At 43.5% G+C, this 17,761-nt stretch overlaps 1 protein-coding gene across 2 annotated transcripts in view; it reads left to right on the forward strand.

Moving 5' to 3' along the window:
- itgb5 (integrin, beta 5) overlaps positions 1-17,761 on the forward strand; it is a 168,599-nt gene that overhangs the window by 2,763 nt on the left and 148,075 nt on the right. For both annotated transcript variants that reach the window (XR_014596318.1, XM_083997046.1), the window contains exons 3-9: positions 295-502; positions 1,181-1,430; positions 2,725-2,893; positions 6,578-6,739; positions 10,392-10,487; positions 10,586-10,675; positions 14,113-14,247. Coding sequence is in view for 1 of the 2 variants with exons in the window: in XM_083997046.1 (XP_083853172.1) it covers positions 295-502; positions 1,181-1,430; positions 2,725-2,893; positions 6,578-6,739; positions 10,392-10,487; positions 10,586-10,675; positions 14,113-14,247 (1,110 nt within the window). In the remaining variant the exon portion in view is untranslated. The remainder of the gene's footprint in view (positions 1-294; positions 503-1,180; positions 1,431-2,724; positions 2,894-6,577; positions 6,740-10,391; positions 10,488-10,585; positions 10,676-14,112; positions 14,248-17,761) is intronic.

A 17,761-nucleotide genomic window follows, 5' to 3' on the forward strand; every position in this document is an offset into this window, starting at 1 on the left:
CTACAGATGAAAGGAAACCAAATGAAGTAAAATAACCATTCCTCTTTTTTCCTCTATTCTGAAAAGAAGCAAAACAGCCCAAAATCTTGAAATTGATCAGTTTTGCAATGCAATGCTTTAAAAAAAACCAAACAGTGTTTTTGCCTGTAATGTCTCGCCTTAAACGTACTAAGATACATTTTTAAATTAAAAAAGCTAACTAAAGTAAATAAATAACCAGTTAAAGTTATCCAGTAGCTGTTGTTTTAAGTTAAATTTGTGTTTTTTTTTCTTTTTTTCTCCGTCCTCCTTCAGGATTTCGGGAGGGGCCGGACTCTGACGTCACGGTGCGATTTCCGTCACAACCTCCTGAAGAGAGGCTGCGAGGTTCGCTTCATCGAGTACCCGAAGAGCAGCATCTCCGTCCTGGAGAACCGGCCCCTCAGCTCCAAAGGGTCGGCGTCCACGCACTACGACGTGGTCCAGATCATGCCCCAGAAACTCTCCGTCAGCCTGCGACCGGGTAAAAGACAGATTTTTATTTAATTTATTTTAAAAAAAATGGGAACAGTACATATTGATGGACAATGACATGTAAATATGTGGGATTGTAGCCAAATGGCTAATTTCCATCCCCAGTCCCATTGGCAGGTTGATGTTAGACATAAAAAACAATGACGTTAAAAAGTACAAAAGGTAAAAAGTACAAGAGGCAGGACTAGGACAACTAAACACCTGGACATCTTACACAAAACATATATGAACGACATACATAAACCACCAGCTAACTGACCATAGACGGTTAAAAGAGTGGGTAAGGGGACCAAAAGATTACTGAGAAGTTATAAAGTGCTACAGTGCTAGTTAAAGTGCTATGTGCTAAAGTGCTGTTTGCAAAAGTGACGAGTGCATAAGTGCAAGATTGAATTGAATTGAATTGCACGATGCCCCAATAAAATGCAGGAAGGGGAAAAAAAAGAATACAGAGTGGTGCCAAATACAATCAACCAATCAGGTGAACATACACTTCTAGACTTCATGATCACAGGTCTGATTTTGTAATAGCTATGCCTTAAGAGCTTTGGTAAAAGAGGTAAGAGTTGGAAGAGTTAAAAAAGAAAACGTTTCTTCTTATAAATAATCCAAATCCTCTGCTACAGTGCATGTTTGTTTGACCGCCTCTCTTCTCCGTCGTATCCAGGCGACCAGACGTGGTTCAGCCTGCAGGTGCGGCAGGTGGAGGACTACCCGGTGGACCTCTACTACCTGATGGACTTGTCTCTGTCCATGAAGGACGACCTGGACACCATCCGCAACCTGGGCACCAAGCTGGCGCTGGAGATGGGGAAGCTCACCAGCAACTTCCGGCTCGGCTTCGGCTCCTTCGTGGACAAGAACATGTCTCCCTTCTCCTACACGGCGCCCAAGTACCAGGAGAACCCGTGCAGCGGGTGGGTACAGTACAGAGGACACTATTATGGGATGTACAGTAGTACCACACACACACGCTTTGATGGATGAAAGCAGCAGGAGTGAGGTGGAAGCTGCACATGAAAGTGATATTTCACTGCAAAAACGCAAATATCTTACCAAGAATATTTGTCTTATTTCTAGTCAAAATGTAATTTCTAGTCAAAACAAATCTCATTCTACTTAAAATAAGACTCATCACATACAAAGTAGCTTGTTTTTTAGACACTTCTTCTTCTTTCAAGCATATTTTCACTTGAATAAGTAAAAAAAAGAAAAAAAAATTTCTTCCTTTATTACAAGCACAAAAAACTTGCTTTCACTGGCAGATTTTTCTACTTATTTCAAGCGAAAATGTGTTTGAAACAAGTGAAAATGATCTAAAAACAAGTACATTTTTAGGTGATGAGTCTTATTTTAAGTGGAAAAAGATTAGTTTTGACTAGAAATGAGACATTTTGACAAGAAATAAGACAAATATTCTTAGAAAGATTCACGTTCACCTTCATGAATCATGTAGCGTTTGATATGAGAGAGATTCTCCATATTTGATAAAGCAGAGTGAATAAGCAGTTCTTCAAAATGGCCTCTTTCTCTCTCTTTGCTCCCACGATGATGATGATGAAGAGGAAGCAGAACAGATAGAGGGTAAAAAAAAAAAAAAAAAAAAAAAGCTGTGGCACACGATATTTGCCCTCGAGGTGAATCTGCTCTGCTCTCACTCGCTGCCCGCCATCGCGCATCACTTCCCATCTAGGTTATGGCCCCAGCTGTGTGTGTGTGCATGTGTGTGTACGTGTTAAAGTCACACACACACACACACACACACACACACACACACACACACACACACACACACACCAGCGTGGCAGGGAAACATTAAAAAGGGATAGATGACAAGGTTTTGACCCCGGACAACCCGCCCCACTTCTGTCGCTGCTCACTCTGTTTTACAGGAGATAAAGAGAAGCAACGGCCTCTTAGATTATAGAATCTAGAGTTTACGTATTCGCCCTTTATCCAGCGGAGACGAACCGTCACCGTGACCTCCTGAGAGAGAGAGAGAGAGAGAGAGAGAGAGAGAGAGAGAGAGAGAGAGAGAGAGAGAGAGAGAGAGAGAGAGAGAGAGAGAGAGAGAGAGAGAGAGAGAGAGAGAGAGAGAGAGAGAGAGAGAGAGAGAGAGAGAGAGAGAGAGAGAGAATCACATAAACAAACACACACACACTGCTCTGATCTGATGTGACTCTGCTGCTGTGTTGTTTTCTCTGTTTCTAGATACAAGCCTTTCCCCAACTGCGTCCCCACCTTCGGTTTCCGCCACATCCTGTCGCTGACGGACAAGGTGGACCGCTTCAACGAGGAGGTGCAGAAGCAGATGGTGTCGCGCAACCGCGACGCACCCGAGGGCGGCTTCGACGCCATCCTGCAGGCCGCCGTTTGCAAGGTGACAAATGTCAAATTTCTTCTCCATTGTTCTCACCAGTATTCTTATTCTTTTTGTCCAGTCTCATGTTGATTTACACAAATGCAAGGACATGTCAGTTTTCCTCATGGAGGGTGGGGGCAATAAGCGTCTACATTTAAAAACTTTGAAAATTCCTAACAAACCGACCGTACGTGCTACAGTTTTGTGACTTTCACTGAAATGTAGCCCCAGTGCTGCAGAAACTTTTGTACGATTAAATCCTGTGCAAATTATCAAGTCCATCACTCAAACTCAAACTCAAAAACTTTATTAAACCTTTCTTCTCCCACAATTTTTTTTCTCAATGGGCTTCATGCACAGCTCCACTACTTCCTGAAATAAGCCAGCTCCTTTATTTCCTGGCTTACATTATTGGACCAACTGATTAATCCAGATGTGTCTGGAGTAGTCACAATGATCAAACACACTTGGATTAATCAGTTGGTCCAATAATGTAAGACAGGAAATAAAGGAGCTGGCTTATTTCAGGAAGTAGTGGAGCTGTGCATAAAGCCCATTGACACCAGATTTGCTAGAGAGCATCTTCAGACCCTCCTCCACAAAGTTGCCACCCGGCTTTTTGAGATTTGAAAAATTGAGCCCAAGGTGCATGAAAATGTTTGACCTTAAACATAAACCAGCCAATTCTTGCTAACAGGGCCGTGCAGAGACGTTTGTGGGGCAGGTGCCTAAAAAAACAAACAAATTACGAGTAAATACGAGTACAAATACAATAACAAATACATGCATACAGTACATATCGTCTTGATGTATAATTGAGAGGGTGAGAAAATAACAGCTGTAATTCAGTAGAACTAGTAGTAGACAGACATACAGAGACAATGAGCCTGACAGACTGTTTCCCTTCAAGCAGCACAGTGTGGTTAGCAGCTGGTGGCTATGACTTACAGGCTACAGGTCAATCTCAGTCACACACACACACAGGATGTGTGCACGAATACCACTGCAAAACCTACTCACTGGGCCACCAGCTGAACACCAGCACTCCTGTTTTACAGTGTAAATGCAATTAGCAATCATTCTGGTGTTACAGTGCGTCTGTCTGGTTTTCGGCCGAGCTGTCTTGGTGAATCATGTGACGAAGGGTAGCTGGGTCATTTCATCTATCTAAATTATAATTATTAATATTTGTTAAATGTTATTATGGAAGGGCCACAAGCAGGTTTTCACACACACTGAAGAAAGGCAGCAACTGAAGGGCACTTTGGGCATTAAGGGGCGAAGGAAGGGACAGGTGCTCCACCGCCCACCACTCCCCCCTCTGCACCTGTGCTCGCTAAATACAGTTTCAATCTTCTTGAAAAAAATTGAGAATATTTTTGAGTCGTGGTCGATGAAGTTTGGCAAATACATTTTGAATTCTGCTCTCAGTCAATGGCAGAGTGGCATTTTTAAACATTAGATATTTTCCTTATGGAGCAAAAACAGTTATCGTTAAAAACAAACGACCAACATCTCCATGCTGTCAAGATGCAGTTTATGTTTTATCATATATTTGTCTTGATAACAGACTTTTTATCAAGAATATCGATGCATCTTATAAACGATTATTCGGCGCCCATACCCAACACTACTGTCTGTCATGACCCCTGACCCCGGCTGCTTCCAGTGACAGTGCAGCTTTTGGTGGGGGGGGGGGGCGTGCAGAGTGGGGGGGGAGCTGCGGTGAAACCCCCGTGACAAGCATCTGGCCTATTTAGTTGTTAATTAAAAGCACGCTGGGGGGGGCAGACAGGAAGCAGAGTCTGGTGCAGCTGCTTAAACAGGAGGACGAGTCGCTCCCTGCTCGGGGTTAATTGTTGTGTGCGGAGCAGGAAGAGACGGGACTCCCTGCGAACGGCCGCTGCCTTGTAATTTACTCTGCTGCTCGCTGCTATTTCCAACACTCTGGTTTTAGTTTGAGTTTTAGGAGACTGGGCTGGGTCCAGCTTCATCATCCTCTTCTCTCCTCAGGTCAGAGATGATGTCAACAGAACAGAGATACTCTACCAGTCAAAAGTTCAGACAAAGCTTCTCAGTCAATGGTTTTTCTTTATTTTAATCACTTTTCTACATCGTAGATTCAAACTGAAGACATTAAAACTATGAAGGAACTCATATGGAGTTGTGTAGTAAACACAAAAGTGTTATAATTTTTTTTAAGATTTTAATTTAAGACTTTAATTTAGATTTTTCCACCTTTTTGCTTTGATGGCAGCTTTTTACACACTTTTGATTCAGTCCTCAGCTTCATGAGCTCGAATTGTCACCTTTTTGTTTCCTGACAGTCTTAAGCTCTTGTTGCACCTTTGTTTTTTATTATGAAAAATAATTATGAGTTCCTTCATAGTTTTAATGTCTTCAGTTTGAATCTACAATGTAGAAAGTGATAAAAAATAAAGAAAAATCACTGATTGAGAAGGTTTTTGTCCAAACCTTTTGACTGGTAGTGAACATAAATATGATTTACAGTAGCTTCATCCATGATTGTGTGGATGTTACTGAGGGAAATGAAGCTGACTGAGATTAGATTTTTCTTTTTAAATCTTTTATTACAGTGGTTCTCTAAAGTTGTCACATCAAAGAAACCATCACACATTAGATTAGATTAGATTTCAGATGTTTTATGACAGGAAGTGTTTGAACCCCAGGAGCCAAATAATGAAAGATCCACTGATGATCTCTGAGCTTTATCTTCACTACCACTGGTCTAAAATATCTTTTTTTTTTTCTACATTTCTTCTCCATGAGTCCACGAGTGTTTTTCTCCTCCAGATAATCGTTTCCTCTGGTTTATTTTATTTTTTTAACCTCAACAACAGGAAGTAAAAGCCATCAGTCTGTGTCACGCCTCGATTCTAAGCTGGAGCTTCTCACACAACAGTGTTTCTACACACTGTGTGTTGAGAGAGGAGAGGCCTCTGATAGGAGCCGGCTCTGTTGTGTTCACTGGACAGGACAAATAACACACAAAAGCCCTCTCTCTCTCTCTCCCTCCCTCACTCTCTTTCTCTCTCTCTGGCTGAACGTTGTGTTTCTTTCTTGTCACACATTAGTCAGCACTCTGTCACACACTCCCTCTGTTGTTTCCTATTGATAAAAGTCAGACCTTGCCCCGCTGCAGAAAACTCTGGAGGACGTTCCTCCCTCGCTGCTGCTGCTGCGTTAATCAACTGTTCCTGTAGGAGTCAGGATATCAATCAAATACCTGACGTGTTATTGACCCGTTGTTTCTGTCGCCTGTGTTGAAATGCCTTCACACACACACTCTGGCGCTAATTACTCCTCCAACCTTTTGTTTCTCTGGTGTGATCCTAAAAAAACACAAACCAAAGCCAGAGCAGCAGTCTTGCTAACATTTCCATATTTCGCACATTCTGTGTCATAAACTGTAAACTGTTTTCTTGTCCGTAACAACATCTATTGCACGTCTGTCCGTCCTGGGTGAGGGATCCCTCCTCTGTTGCTCACCCTGAGGTTTCTCCGATTTTTCCCTGTTAAAAGGGTTTTCTATGGAGTTTTTCCTCAGTCGATGTGAGGGTCTAAGGACAGAGGATGTTGTTACGATGCCATGTAAAGCCCTTTGAGACAAACTATACAAATAAAATAAAATAAAAATTGCCTTGCCAGTAACAACCAGTATGTGTTGTCGTTGTGTTGCAGAATGAGATCGGCTGGAGGAAGGAGGCCTACCACCTGCTGGTCTTCGCCACGGACGACGTCCCTCACCTGGCGCTGGACGGGCGGCTGGGCGGCCTGGTCCAGCCCCACGACGGACAGTGTCACCTCAACGAGAGGAACGAGTACAGCGCCTCCACCAAGATGGTAAGAGGAGCAGAGTTTTGGATTCTCTTTTTTATTTAAATTTTTTTATTTTATTTTTTCTCCAAACTGACCTGGCCTGAACCTGCTCCATGTTTCTGACGCCAGGATGGGAGTTGTAGTTTTTACTCCAAACTTAAAGAGGAACTACACAGGATTTTTCCCGTTATTGAATGTAAATTATTAATTTATTAAACAGCTTCAGAGTAATAGTGATAAATCATTGACTTGTAACTAGTTCCAGGGAGAATGGAGTCTCTCTGCTTTCCACCTAGCGTCTCTTGGCTGAAAACCAACCTTGTAAGATCAGAGCCTCCGACCCGGTGTCCCAGCTCTCGTCTCTGCGGCACCGCCACACAAACGTAACGCGCCCCATAAAGCCGGGTTCAGACATGGCCTCCATGTCAGATTAAACAATCACAGTGGCATAAATTCTTGCTGTGTCTTGGGCAACACTACAAGTATCAACCCGACCAATCATCGATGACGACCCTGCGTGAGTTCATATGCCGTCGGGGAGGTGTCACAAATGGTCTGTATTTACTGTATATAGCGCTTTACTATACCTGAACGATACCCAAAACGCTTTACAGTACATACATCGCATTCACCCATTCACACACACATTCACACACTGATGGCGGTAGCTGCCATGCAAGGCGCTAACCACAACAACAATCTGTCAATCATAGATAGTGTCGCTCTGTGTGTGTGGTCTTCTGCTCAACCACGGAAAATAAAAGGAAGAAAAAATGATCGTGGAGCCGTTCGTGGGTATAAGACTACATGGTAACATGGTAGATGATAAATAACCTTATCCACCGCTCCATGGATTGATTTCTCACCGGCTTCGTTGTTGGAAACAAAATGCACATGGAGGAGAGGAGGGTTAGAGACACAGAGGAGGAGAGTTCCTCTTTAAAGAAAATATTCACATCCAGACACTGTCGTACTCAAAATGTTACGTCTGATCTGCAGCTCTCAACGTGAGTGATGAAGGACAGCCAGGACTTATAGAAGAAAGTGTGTGTGTGTGTGTGTGTGTGTGTGTGTGTGGTTTCTTCCTCTCCTGGAGAACAATCCCTCCACTGTCATCTCGGCGTATTATCAGATTAGTACGAGATGAAACACGACAGTAACCTAAAGAGGAGAAGCTGTCATTACTCATATGGAGCACATAGAGTCATAGATCAATAGCAGTTCTCCCTCACATAACACATCAATGGCGGCAGCGGCAGCGTTGCCTTCGGGAGCAGCTCGGCGGTTTCAGCGTCTCTCTCGCCACAGTTTTTCAGTCTCGTGTGAACATTTAACCCTTTTAGAGATGAAAACTTTCCCCCTGCAGCTTCTTCTTCACGTCCACGGAGAAACATGAAACCGGTGATTCTCTGTAACTCAGTACGCGTCAATAATATAAACCCTCAGGTCCGAACTCCGAGGAATCCAGCTGTGAAGTGAACGCACGCTGGAATTTCTCATGTTTGCTCAAAGACTGATTATCAGAAAAGCCTGATACTCTGAGTCTTTCTTCAATAACAAAGGGGCTTTTTATGATCGTGTGTGTGTGTGTGTGTGTGTGTGTGTGTGTGTGTGTGTGTGTGTGTGTGTGTGTGTGTGTGTGTGTGTGTGTGTGTGTGTGTGTGTGTGTGTGTGTGTGTGTGTGTGTGTGTGTGTGTGTGTGTGTGTGTGTGTGTGAAACTTTAAAGGGTTTCTGCCTCCACTTGGCTCCAGTCCAGAGACGTAGAGAGAGAGAGAGGACTCTGACATTTTTGAAATTCTTATTTAACCTGAGTGGGAACACATTGTTATTAATAGCAGCAGCCTGTGGTGGTAATTGCAGAGGGGAATGGCCGCTACACGCTTACACACACCTGGAGGAGGCTGCCAGTTAAAACTACACACACACACACACACATACACACACACAACAGACCCCTACACTAGTAAAGTAAAGTGTCGTAACATGTGAAACATCGCCTGGCTCCACATTCTGGACCAAACCAAACCAAACCAAACCCTGACTGATTAGAAACCGTTTTGATGATGACGAACGATTCCAATCAATCAATCAATAAAAAAAAATCTAATTAAGTCGAAGCACAAAGGAAGTCTTTGACTGTTGAAGAATCCCACTGAACTGATGCTTTGTAAAACAGATCAATATCACGTGGACGGTGCTGCTGTGCTCCGAATTAATATGGATTTATTTATTTATTCATTTTTGCCCATTTGTTTTTTTCCATGAAATGCAAAATTTCAATCATGTGTCCCACACACACACACGAGGACCACACATTAGAAATAACCAAGCACAGGATCTATTTCTGCCTCAAACAAAAGAGTCGGACAGATTTCTCCTCATGTTTGTGGGACAGATTGTCCCACATTTCATTTCATTTTTGTTGGTAAAAACCACTGGACTGATAATTCCACACAAGTTTATTCTCAAGATAGAAATATGAGCAGGGGCTGCGCAACAGCCAATGAAAACAACCAGACCATAAACTGTGTAACTGTGTAAAAAGGCGCTCAGTCAGACTTTTATTTGTGACGCTGAAATGTGATCAACACATGTGTTTCTCTGCAGGACATAAAAAAAACACATCAACTTTTACTCACGGAAACAAAAACCGGAGTTAAGAGCATCTGTCAGCATCTGTTAGCAGGAGGAACTAAAACGAGACGATCTGGTTCACGACGGATTTTCACTTTGCGGCAGTGAGGCAGCTCTGGTCACCTAGCAACAACATCTAACGCCAAAAAACTGAAGGTTTTAAGGCCGTCGGTTTTTTATCAGTTGCACCATAAAGTGCTGGAAGGAGCTGAAACCAGAAACCTTCATCTAACGGTGTTTAACTCAGGCTCTCTGTTAATGTTGGTGTTGGTGTCGTCTACTTTCAATACCGCTGTGCAATGCATCTTGGGAAAAGTTGGGTCTTTGTTGCGTCTGAAGGAGCCTTTGAGATAAGACGGTCTCGTTTCACGGTCGGTCATTAAACGCAGCGGATGCAGCGTCTAGATCAGCTCTCACACAGCAGTGTAGTGTAGATGTGGTAGGAATTGACCGATATGGTTTTTTCAGGGCCGATACCGATACCAATTATTAGTAATCAAGGAAACTGATAATCAACGTTAAAAACCAATATTTATTTGGAGTAAAAATGAAAACTTTGGTGTCAAAATGTAGAATAACACACTTGGGGTCAAACTGAATACATTTTACTGTTTGTTTTTTTGTACACTGTGAAAATCTGTGATAAAAAGACCATCATTTTTTGTAGAATAACAGAAACTCCAACACAAACTTCGGTTCATGGTGACTTCAGGCTGAGAGGCGTCTGCATTAGAGCCAAAGGAGCATGTTTTAAAATATATATTTTTTTAATGTCAATTATTGGTGGATAAAAACGGCCGATATCAATCATTGTAAAAATACAGAATATCAGCTGATAGTTGATTTGATTTTAAATTCTTTAATGTTCCCGAGGGGCAATCTGGTTTACAGCAGAAGCTCAGACACGGTAAAATCTTACATAGCAGATACAACAGAAACAAATAAATACACTGGACATGCCGATAATCTGTCTATCTATCCCTAATATGTGGACAAAAATACCCATAATGCCTCCTGTTTTGTTTGCCTTTCTCTCTGCAGGATTATCCTTCTCTGGCTCTTCTGGGGGAGAAACTGGCAGAAAACAACATCTTCCTCATCTTTGCAGTGACAAAGCGTCTCTATGTGATTTATAAGGTACTTAATGTTTATCTTTACGGGTTAAAGATCTTTGACTTTTAATGTTCTTTGATGTTTAAGACACTTTTTTATTTGTTTCCTTTTTTTTTACAAAGAATTTCACAGCGCTCATACCTGGGACCACGGTCGAGATCCTGGATCAGGACTCGAAGAACGTGATTCAGCTCATCATCAACGCCTACAATGTGAGTACAGAGTGAGCGTGTGTGTCTGTGTGTGTGTGTGGGATTTCCTGTTTGCGTGTTGTCAGAGAATTAAGGAACGACACAGATAAGAGAGAAAGAAGAGGAGGAGGGGAGAGGGAGAGGGAGGGAAATTCTTGAGAGTCTTCCCACCACTGTGACACAGTTAACGGGCCTCCAGCCGACACAAGATGCTCTTCTCATCTCGAGGTTTTAACGGCTCAACTGTAGCAAACGACCTCTGTCTTCGTCTCACGGGGACAGAAATCATCCGTCAACCTCCGAGCCGTTTGGACCCACTGATAATCAACTACAAACATGTAGGAGAGAGAAAATGAAGGATAAAGAATCTCTAATTTAGACATTTAGACATTAATTAACCATCAGGACATAGAAAACAATAAACAAAGAGTATATAAAGACATGAGGTAATTGACTGTAAAGTAAATGAGCCAAAGTGCAATATAATGCATATGAAAACACAAGGGTGTAACATAAACAGTGATACAGACAAATGCTTCACTATTAATGAACCAGAAACAAGAGAAGAGAAATCAGTGGCTGCAACTTTCTTCTCATTAATAGAAAAACATTTTCTCTCTAGATGAAGATTTGCTGCTTCCAAACCAGTAGAATACGTTTCTTTGCAGTGATAAATAGTCAAATTTTAGTCAAATATGAACTTGAGATAGGCTCCAGCTCACCTGTAACCCTAGTGCAGGATAAGTGGTATAGAACAATGAATGAATGAATGAACTGAGCAGCTCAGGTTTAAAAACCATTCATGTTGGAAAAGAAGTGATTTAAATTATATAAAATGGCATTAACACAGCTGATGTTACTGTAAATGAAAATGAATATGGAGATAAATGAAGACAGGCAGCTGTTGAAACGATGTTTTCAGTTGTCGTTGGAAACTCTGAGTCTGATACTCAACAGCACAGCGTTTTTATATTTTTTGGGGCCGAGCATCTCCGAAGGTTTGAATCTGAGACGCTGAGCTGCCAGACGTTGTTCTGTCTCGGCTTCTCTCATGTGAGAGGATTTGTCTCAACTTGATCTTTTTGGGGTTTTGAGCCGGCGCTCGTTCGTTCGGTCGGATCAAAAAGCTTTGAAGATTTCACTCTGAGCTCTGAGAAATGGTGCTGATGAATCATTTCTCTTCATTTTAACAGAAGATTTAAAAGCACAAAACAGCAAGATGGGAACCACTCAGGTTATTATGTATATTATGATGTGACTCAACCTACTGCTGTGTGGAGGCTTAAATTCATTAAAGGGATAGTTCAACATTTTGGCAAATTGGCCCATTGCCATAAGATTAGGAGTAGGTACATTACCTTTAATTGTCGGTGCAAGCTATTTTTAGAACGGCGGAGCAGAGCCGTGAGCTGCTCAGAGTTATGCTACGGAGGCTCATGGGATTTCTTGGTTTCCCTCATCAAACTTATCAAATACACAATAATCCAACAACTCCAAAACGCTCTGGTGGACAAGTTGTGACCTGCACATTCACCACGCTATGAGATAATAACACAACGTTACCAGACAGAGTTGTTTTAGAGGGAAATTCAGAGACTGCTTGATGAAAAACTGTCCCTGACCCTTTTGCATAACATATAACGAGATGGAGTTGTTTTAGAGGTAAATGCAGCCGGAACTACATTCCAGACACGGCTGCTGGGCGGCGGGATTTCAAAATTGCAAGTAGTTTTCGAGTGTGTGCTTCATATATACATTATTATTTCATAGCGTGGTGAATGTGCAGGTCACAACTTGTCCACCAGAGCGTTTTGGAGTTGTTGGATTGTGTATTTGATGAGTTTGATGAGGGAAAGGCGAAAGTACCATTTCATGAGCAGCTTGCGTCTCTGCCCCGCTGACCTCAAAACCGCTTGCACCGACAATTAAATGTCAATGTTGTTGAGTTAACAAGCTCATTAAAAACATTGCCAATGATTACAAACAAAACAATATACAGTATACATTTGATAAAGAAGACCTAAACTCTGACAGTGAAGGAAGTGCGTCCAGCTTTGTCCATCTTGATGAGATGAACGCGTCCTGTTTGTTTTCTCTCTGGAGCTCCTCTGGTCGCAGCGTGGAGTCAGTCGACCTTTCCCCAACATGTTTCCCTGCGTGGGCGTCAGGAGGAGCGGTGGCGTTGTCGTTGTTGTACCGTAGTGTCCTCTGCTCTGCGACAGAATAACTTGTACAAATGCAGCGGTGACGTCCTGTGTGTGCAGCAGCGTGTGTGTGTGTGTGTGTGTGTGTGTGGGAGTAAGAGTCTGAATGAGGAGCTTTGACTCTCAACCTTATTAACATTCCAGCTGCCACATTACATCCACACCACTGCAGCAGGCCTGTTAGCAGGAGTCGCTTTGCCAAACACTGCGAGCGGCGGCGAGCAGCGCTACGTTGTGTAACCAGAACATTCTTGCCCAGGTCGGACCGTGGCCCGGCGCCGCAGCACGCTGCTGGGAGTGTGTCAGCGTTACGTAGCCTGACTGACTTCTCCTTGGCGTCGTTACCTCTCAGTCAGTCAACGACGTGCATGAACGACTCCAGCCGGCTGCACAGAGCCACGTACAGATGTGTCTCCCATCCACACACACACACACACACACACACACACACACACACACACACACACAGTCACAGACACACACACACACACACACACACTCGACCTGCATCCATGCGAAGCGCCTGTGGTTGTTGTGGTGCGATTAACAATAAAAATGTGTCTTCACCACCAGGGCAGTCGCTGTTTTCCACTGTGAAACCCGACCTGAGTTACAGCTCTGAAACAGACAGAGTTGGTTTTAATATAAGAGTGTGTGGGTCTGTGAGAGTGAGTGAGGTTTTATATTAAAGGGATAGTTCAACATTTTGGCAAATTGGCCCATTGCGATAATCGCTATATAGTCATAGCAGTAGGTTTGTTGCTGCTCAGAGCTACGCTACGGAGGCTCATGGGATTTTTGGTTTCAACTCTGTCTGGTAACGTTGTGTTATTATCTCATAGCGTGGTGAATGTGCAGGTCACAACTTGTCCACCAGAGCGTTGTGGAGTTGTTGGATTGTGTGTTTGATGAGTTTGATGAGGGAAACCAAAAAATCCCATGAGCCTCCGTAGCGTAGCTCTGAGCAGCTCACGGCTCTGCTCCACCGCTCTAAAAATAGCTTGCACCGACAATTAAAGGTAACGAACCTACTGCTATGACTATAGGGATTATGGCAATGGGCCAGTTTGCCAAAATGTTGAACTATCCATTTAATGTGACGTTGGAAAGTGTTTATGTGCCCGATGGAAGCTGATGGAAATCCTGCAGAGGATTTTATTTGAATGTGATGTCGTCGTTTTGAAAAGCCTCTGATTTACTTATTATTATACTTATTTAACATATCCGTGGTTCTCTCTCTCTGTCTTTCTACAGAACATCCGCTCTAAAGTGGAGCTGACGGTGTGGGACCACCCGGAGGACATCAGCCTGTCCTTCACCGCCACCTGTCAGGACGGACAGCCGCTGCCCGGCCTCAGGAAGTGTGCTGACCTGAAGATAGGAGACACGGTGAGACACTCCCCCTCCTCCCTCTCTCTCTCTCCCTCTCTCTGTGTCACAAATGTTTTATTTCCTGCTGAATGTTTGATTTCATTTCATTATATCTCTTTTTTTTTTTTTACCCTCCTCTGATTATCTATAACTACATTTTGCTTAAATGATCTCCTGGACGTCTGTCAGAGTCTGTTAGCAGTTCATTATCCTGGACAACTGTGTTCAAGCAAGCAGGTCGTTGGTTTGTTGTGATTTCAGCGCATAAATACACAAAATCCGCACCAGCGTTAAAAAACAGAGTTTGTATTTGAGGATTAGACACGGGATAAAAAAGGAAAAGTCCCAGGATGTTCTGCCAGAGATCAGATCACTTGTGCAACACGTTGATGCAGCAGCGTGTCGGAGCCGAGGAGGGCACATGCACATGGAAACACTTACCAGCGGAAAACGAAAGGCAGATTGAAGCGGTCGGAGTTTATTTTTGTCCACTTTAATTCTTTTAAGGTTTGTCCTGTCATTGCACACACACACACACACACACACACATACACAAACAAACTCACGTGCAGATGGACTGAATGTTTTTCCACATGGTTGCAGTGGATTATGTGAAATGAATATGTGTGTGTGGCCTGTGGAGACGCTGCAGTGATGGATTACAGGAAGTGTAGAGGATGAAGTTATCAAGGCTGCACTGTGCCTGTCTGCTCTGTGACATCGGACAGATATTGATAAGACCTTTAAAGGGATAGTTCAACATTTTGGCAAATTGGCTCATTGCCATAATCCCTATAGCAGGGGTCGGCAACAGGCGGCCCGCGGGCCGAATGTGGCCCGCCGGACCTTCCAATGTGGCCCGCGACTGAGTTCTAATAGTTTCAGTACTGTATTTCTCGGTCTCTGTGCCTACGGCGCCTGTAAGTCAATGCCTATGGTCCCAGCGCATTGTTTGTGTGTGCCTGTGAGCCCCAGCACTGGGCTAAGGAAACGCCTTGCAGCCGGCCGCAGCCGATGGGGAGCCGGCTGGACTGCAGGGTTTTCCCTGCCTGTTGCAGACACGAAGGTGTGTGCTTCGTGTGTGCATCATGCATGAGGGGCCGTTCAGATGGAGACGCGCGTCATGTGCGCTCCCAACTCAAAAGCTGTAGCGGCGCGCATTTGATGCAACGCGGTTGTTTTTCCGTGCACGTCTGTGGCGCACAGCTGCACGCGGGTGCACGGACCTGCTTCTCCCCCGGTGTTGTGTCCCGGTGCCTTCGGCCTGTGTCTCTCCTAAAGTTTCCCACTGAGCTCTGCCTCGTTTGAAAGGTGAAGGAAGCCCGTGAAAGACGTCGCCTCTGAGATGTAGAATGTGTGTTATAGAAGAGAAACACACGTGTCAGGACCAATGACTTGTATCATGAGAACAGACCTGATGTTCAGCCTCCTTTCATATTTAAACTGAAAATCACAGGGCATGTCTCAGGATACAAGCCAGCAGTGTAAAGTTCCAGCAGCATGATATGTAAATGATGATATGATGGGCTATGTCAAGATTTTTAATTTTATATCATACAAAACAAAACACCAAAGATGTGTATAAATAAAAAATGATGTGCACAAGAGAAATAAAAATATAAAATATAAACAACCAAATTATTAAAGGTGTACAGAAAAGAAAATTGAATTTAAGCCCACTCTGGGTCGTTAAATTAGTGTAATAACTCATCTATCAGACGATGTAGGCCAAACTTTGTGCAAAATTCTATTTTTGAGTAAATCCAGGACGAAAGTGTGTATTTTTTTTTTCGCATTGGATAATGCAGGCGCACGGATTATACGTCAGCCTGCACACGATTCACCAGCCACTGATATTGGATCCGTCATCCGTCATTCAAACGTCTGAGACACGCACACACACACGGAGCTCGGGCTCGCCCCAAGCTTTGAATATCCCGCCCGCTGGATAACGACCAATCAAATTCGTTTTCCTTACTCGGGTAAACTCGTGTTGCAGCTCGTGACAACTCGGCGCGACACACAGGACAAACGGCCATTTCTGTACACCTTTAAGCAAAAAGGTGAATTTAATTTCAATCTAGGCCTATTTGAATGTCCGGCCCTCGGGGTGTCTGTTGAGAAAAATTCTGGCCCTTCGACAAATATAGTTGCCTACCCCTGCCCTATAGTCATAGCAGTAGGTTTGTTACCTTTAATTGTTGGTGCAAGCTATTTTTAGAACGGCGGAGCAGAGCCGTGAGCTGCTCAGAGCTACGCTACGGAGGCTCAAGGGATTTCTTGGTTTCCCTCATCAAACTCCTCAAATACACAATCCAACAACTCCACAACGCTCTGGTGGACAAGTTGTGACCTGCACATTCACCACGCTATGAGATAATAACAGAACGTTACCAGACAGAGTTGTTTTAGAGGGAAATTCAGAGACTGCTTGATGAAAAACTGTCCCTGAAGGCAACGCACATCAGCAGTTTTGCATGAATTTATCTCTAAAACAACTCTGTCTGGTAACGTTTTGTTATTATCTCATAGCGTGGTGAATGTGCAGGTCACAACTTCAGCGTTTTGGAGTTGTTGCATTGTGTATTTGATGAGTTTGATGACGGAAACCAAGAAATCCCATGAGCCTCCGTATCGTAGCTCTGAGCAGCTCACGGCTCTGCTCCGCCGTTCTAAAAAATAGCTTGCACCGACAATTAAAGGTAACGAACCTACTCCTAAAACTATAGGGATTATGGCAATGGGCCAATTTGCCAAAATGTTGAACTATCCTTTTAACTGTGGACTGATTGATTGGAGAGAGGAAACGCTGCTGTGCTTTAGAGAGCTTCACTCCTGCAGCAAACTCCGATATGAGAAACAAACTAAGACACAGTATGTCATCGTCCTCATCTTGACCTATATATAATATGTAAACTGAGTAGCTACAGCAGCCAATACTAATCTAACTGGATGTTCAGCCGTCCAATCAGCTCAGAGTTTAATCCAGAAAACATAAGAGAATAAAAAAGGGCTTTTTGCATTGATGTAATTATAAATAATGAATTGCTACAGGCTAAAATGAGGTAAATCCACTCCACATATCTGTTTCAGGTCGAGTCGTTGGAGCTTTAATCTCTCTCCCTCCGCTCGGCTGAAAGTGATATTCATAATCGCAGCCGGGCGGCCAGCGACTAAAGAAAGTCAGTGGTGACTTGGCGCTCTTCAACAGACGCCTTGTGACCGGACAGGAATCCTCTTACAGAGAGTTCCTCTGATGAAATCAAACTGGGATGGAGGGATGGAGGAGGAGGAGGAGGGGGAGTTTATGTTGCTCTTGACTGTTGCCAAAGAAACACGTGTGAAGGAAAGTAGTCAGAGTAATGAAAGTCATCGTGACTGGCTCAGTTTTTTCTCTTTCTCTACCTGCATGAACCACTGACCCTGTGGTTCTTCCTGCAGATTTGCTGCGTCTCCTCTCAGCTGATGATGTAAAAGTCGTATTTTAAAGGGACATTGTGTAACTTCTCCTGTTATTTATTCACAAAAATCG

The sequence above is a fragment of the Trachurus trachurus genome (assembly GCF_905171665.1).
Source record: "Trachurus trachurus genome assembly, chromosome: 21".
In the NCBI taxonomy this organism is placed as follows: Eukaryota; Metazoa; Chordata; class Actinopteri; order Carangiformes; family Carangidae; genus Trachurus; species Trachurus trachurus.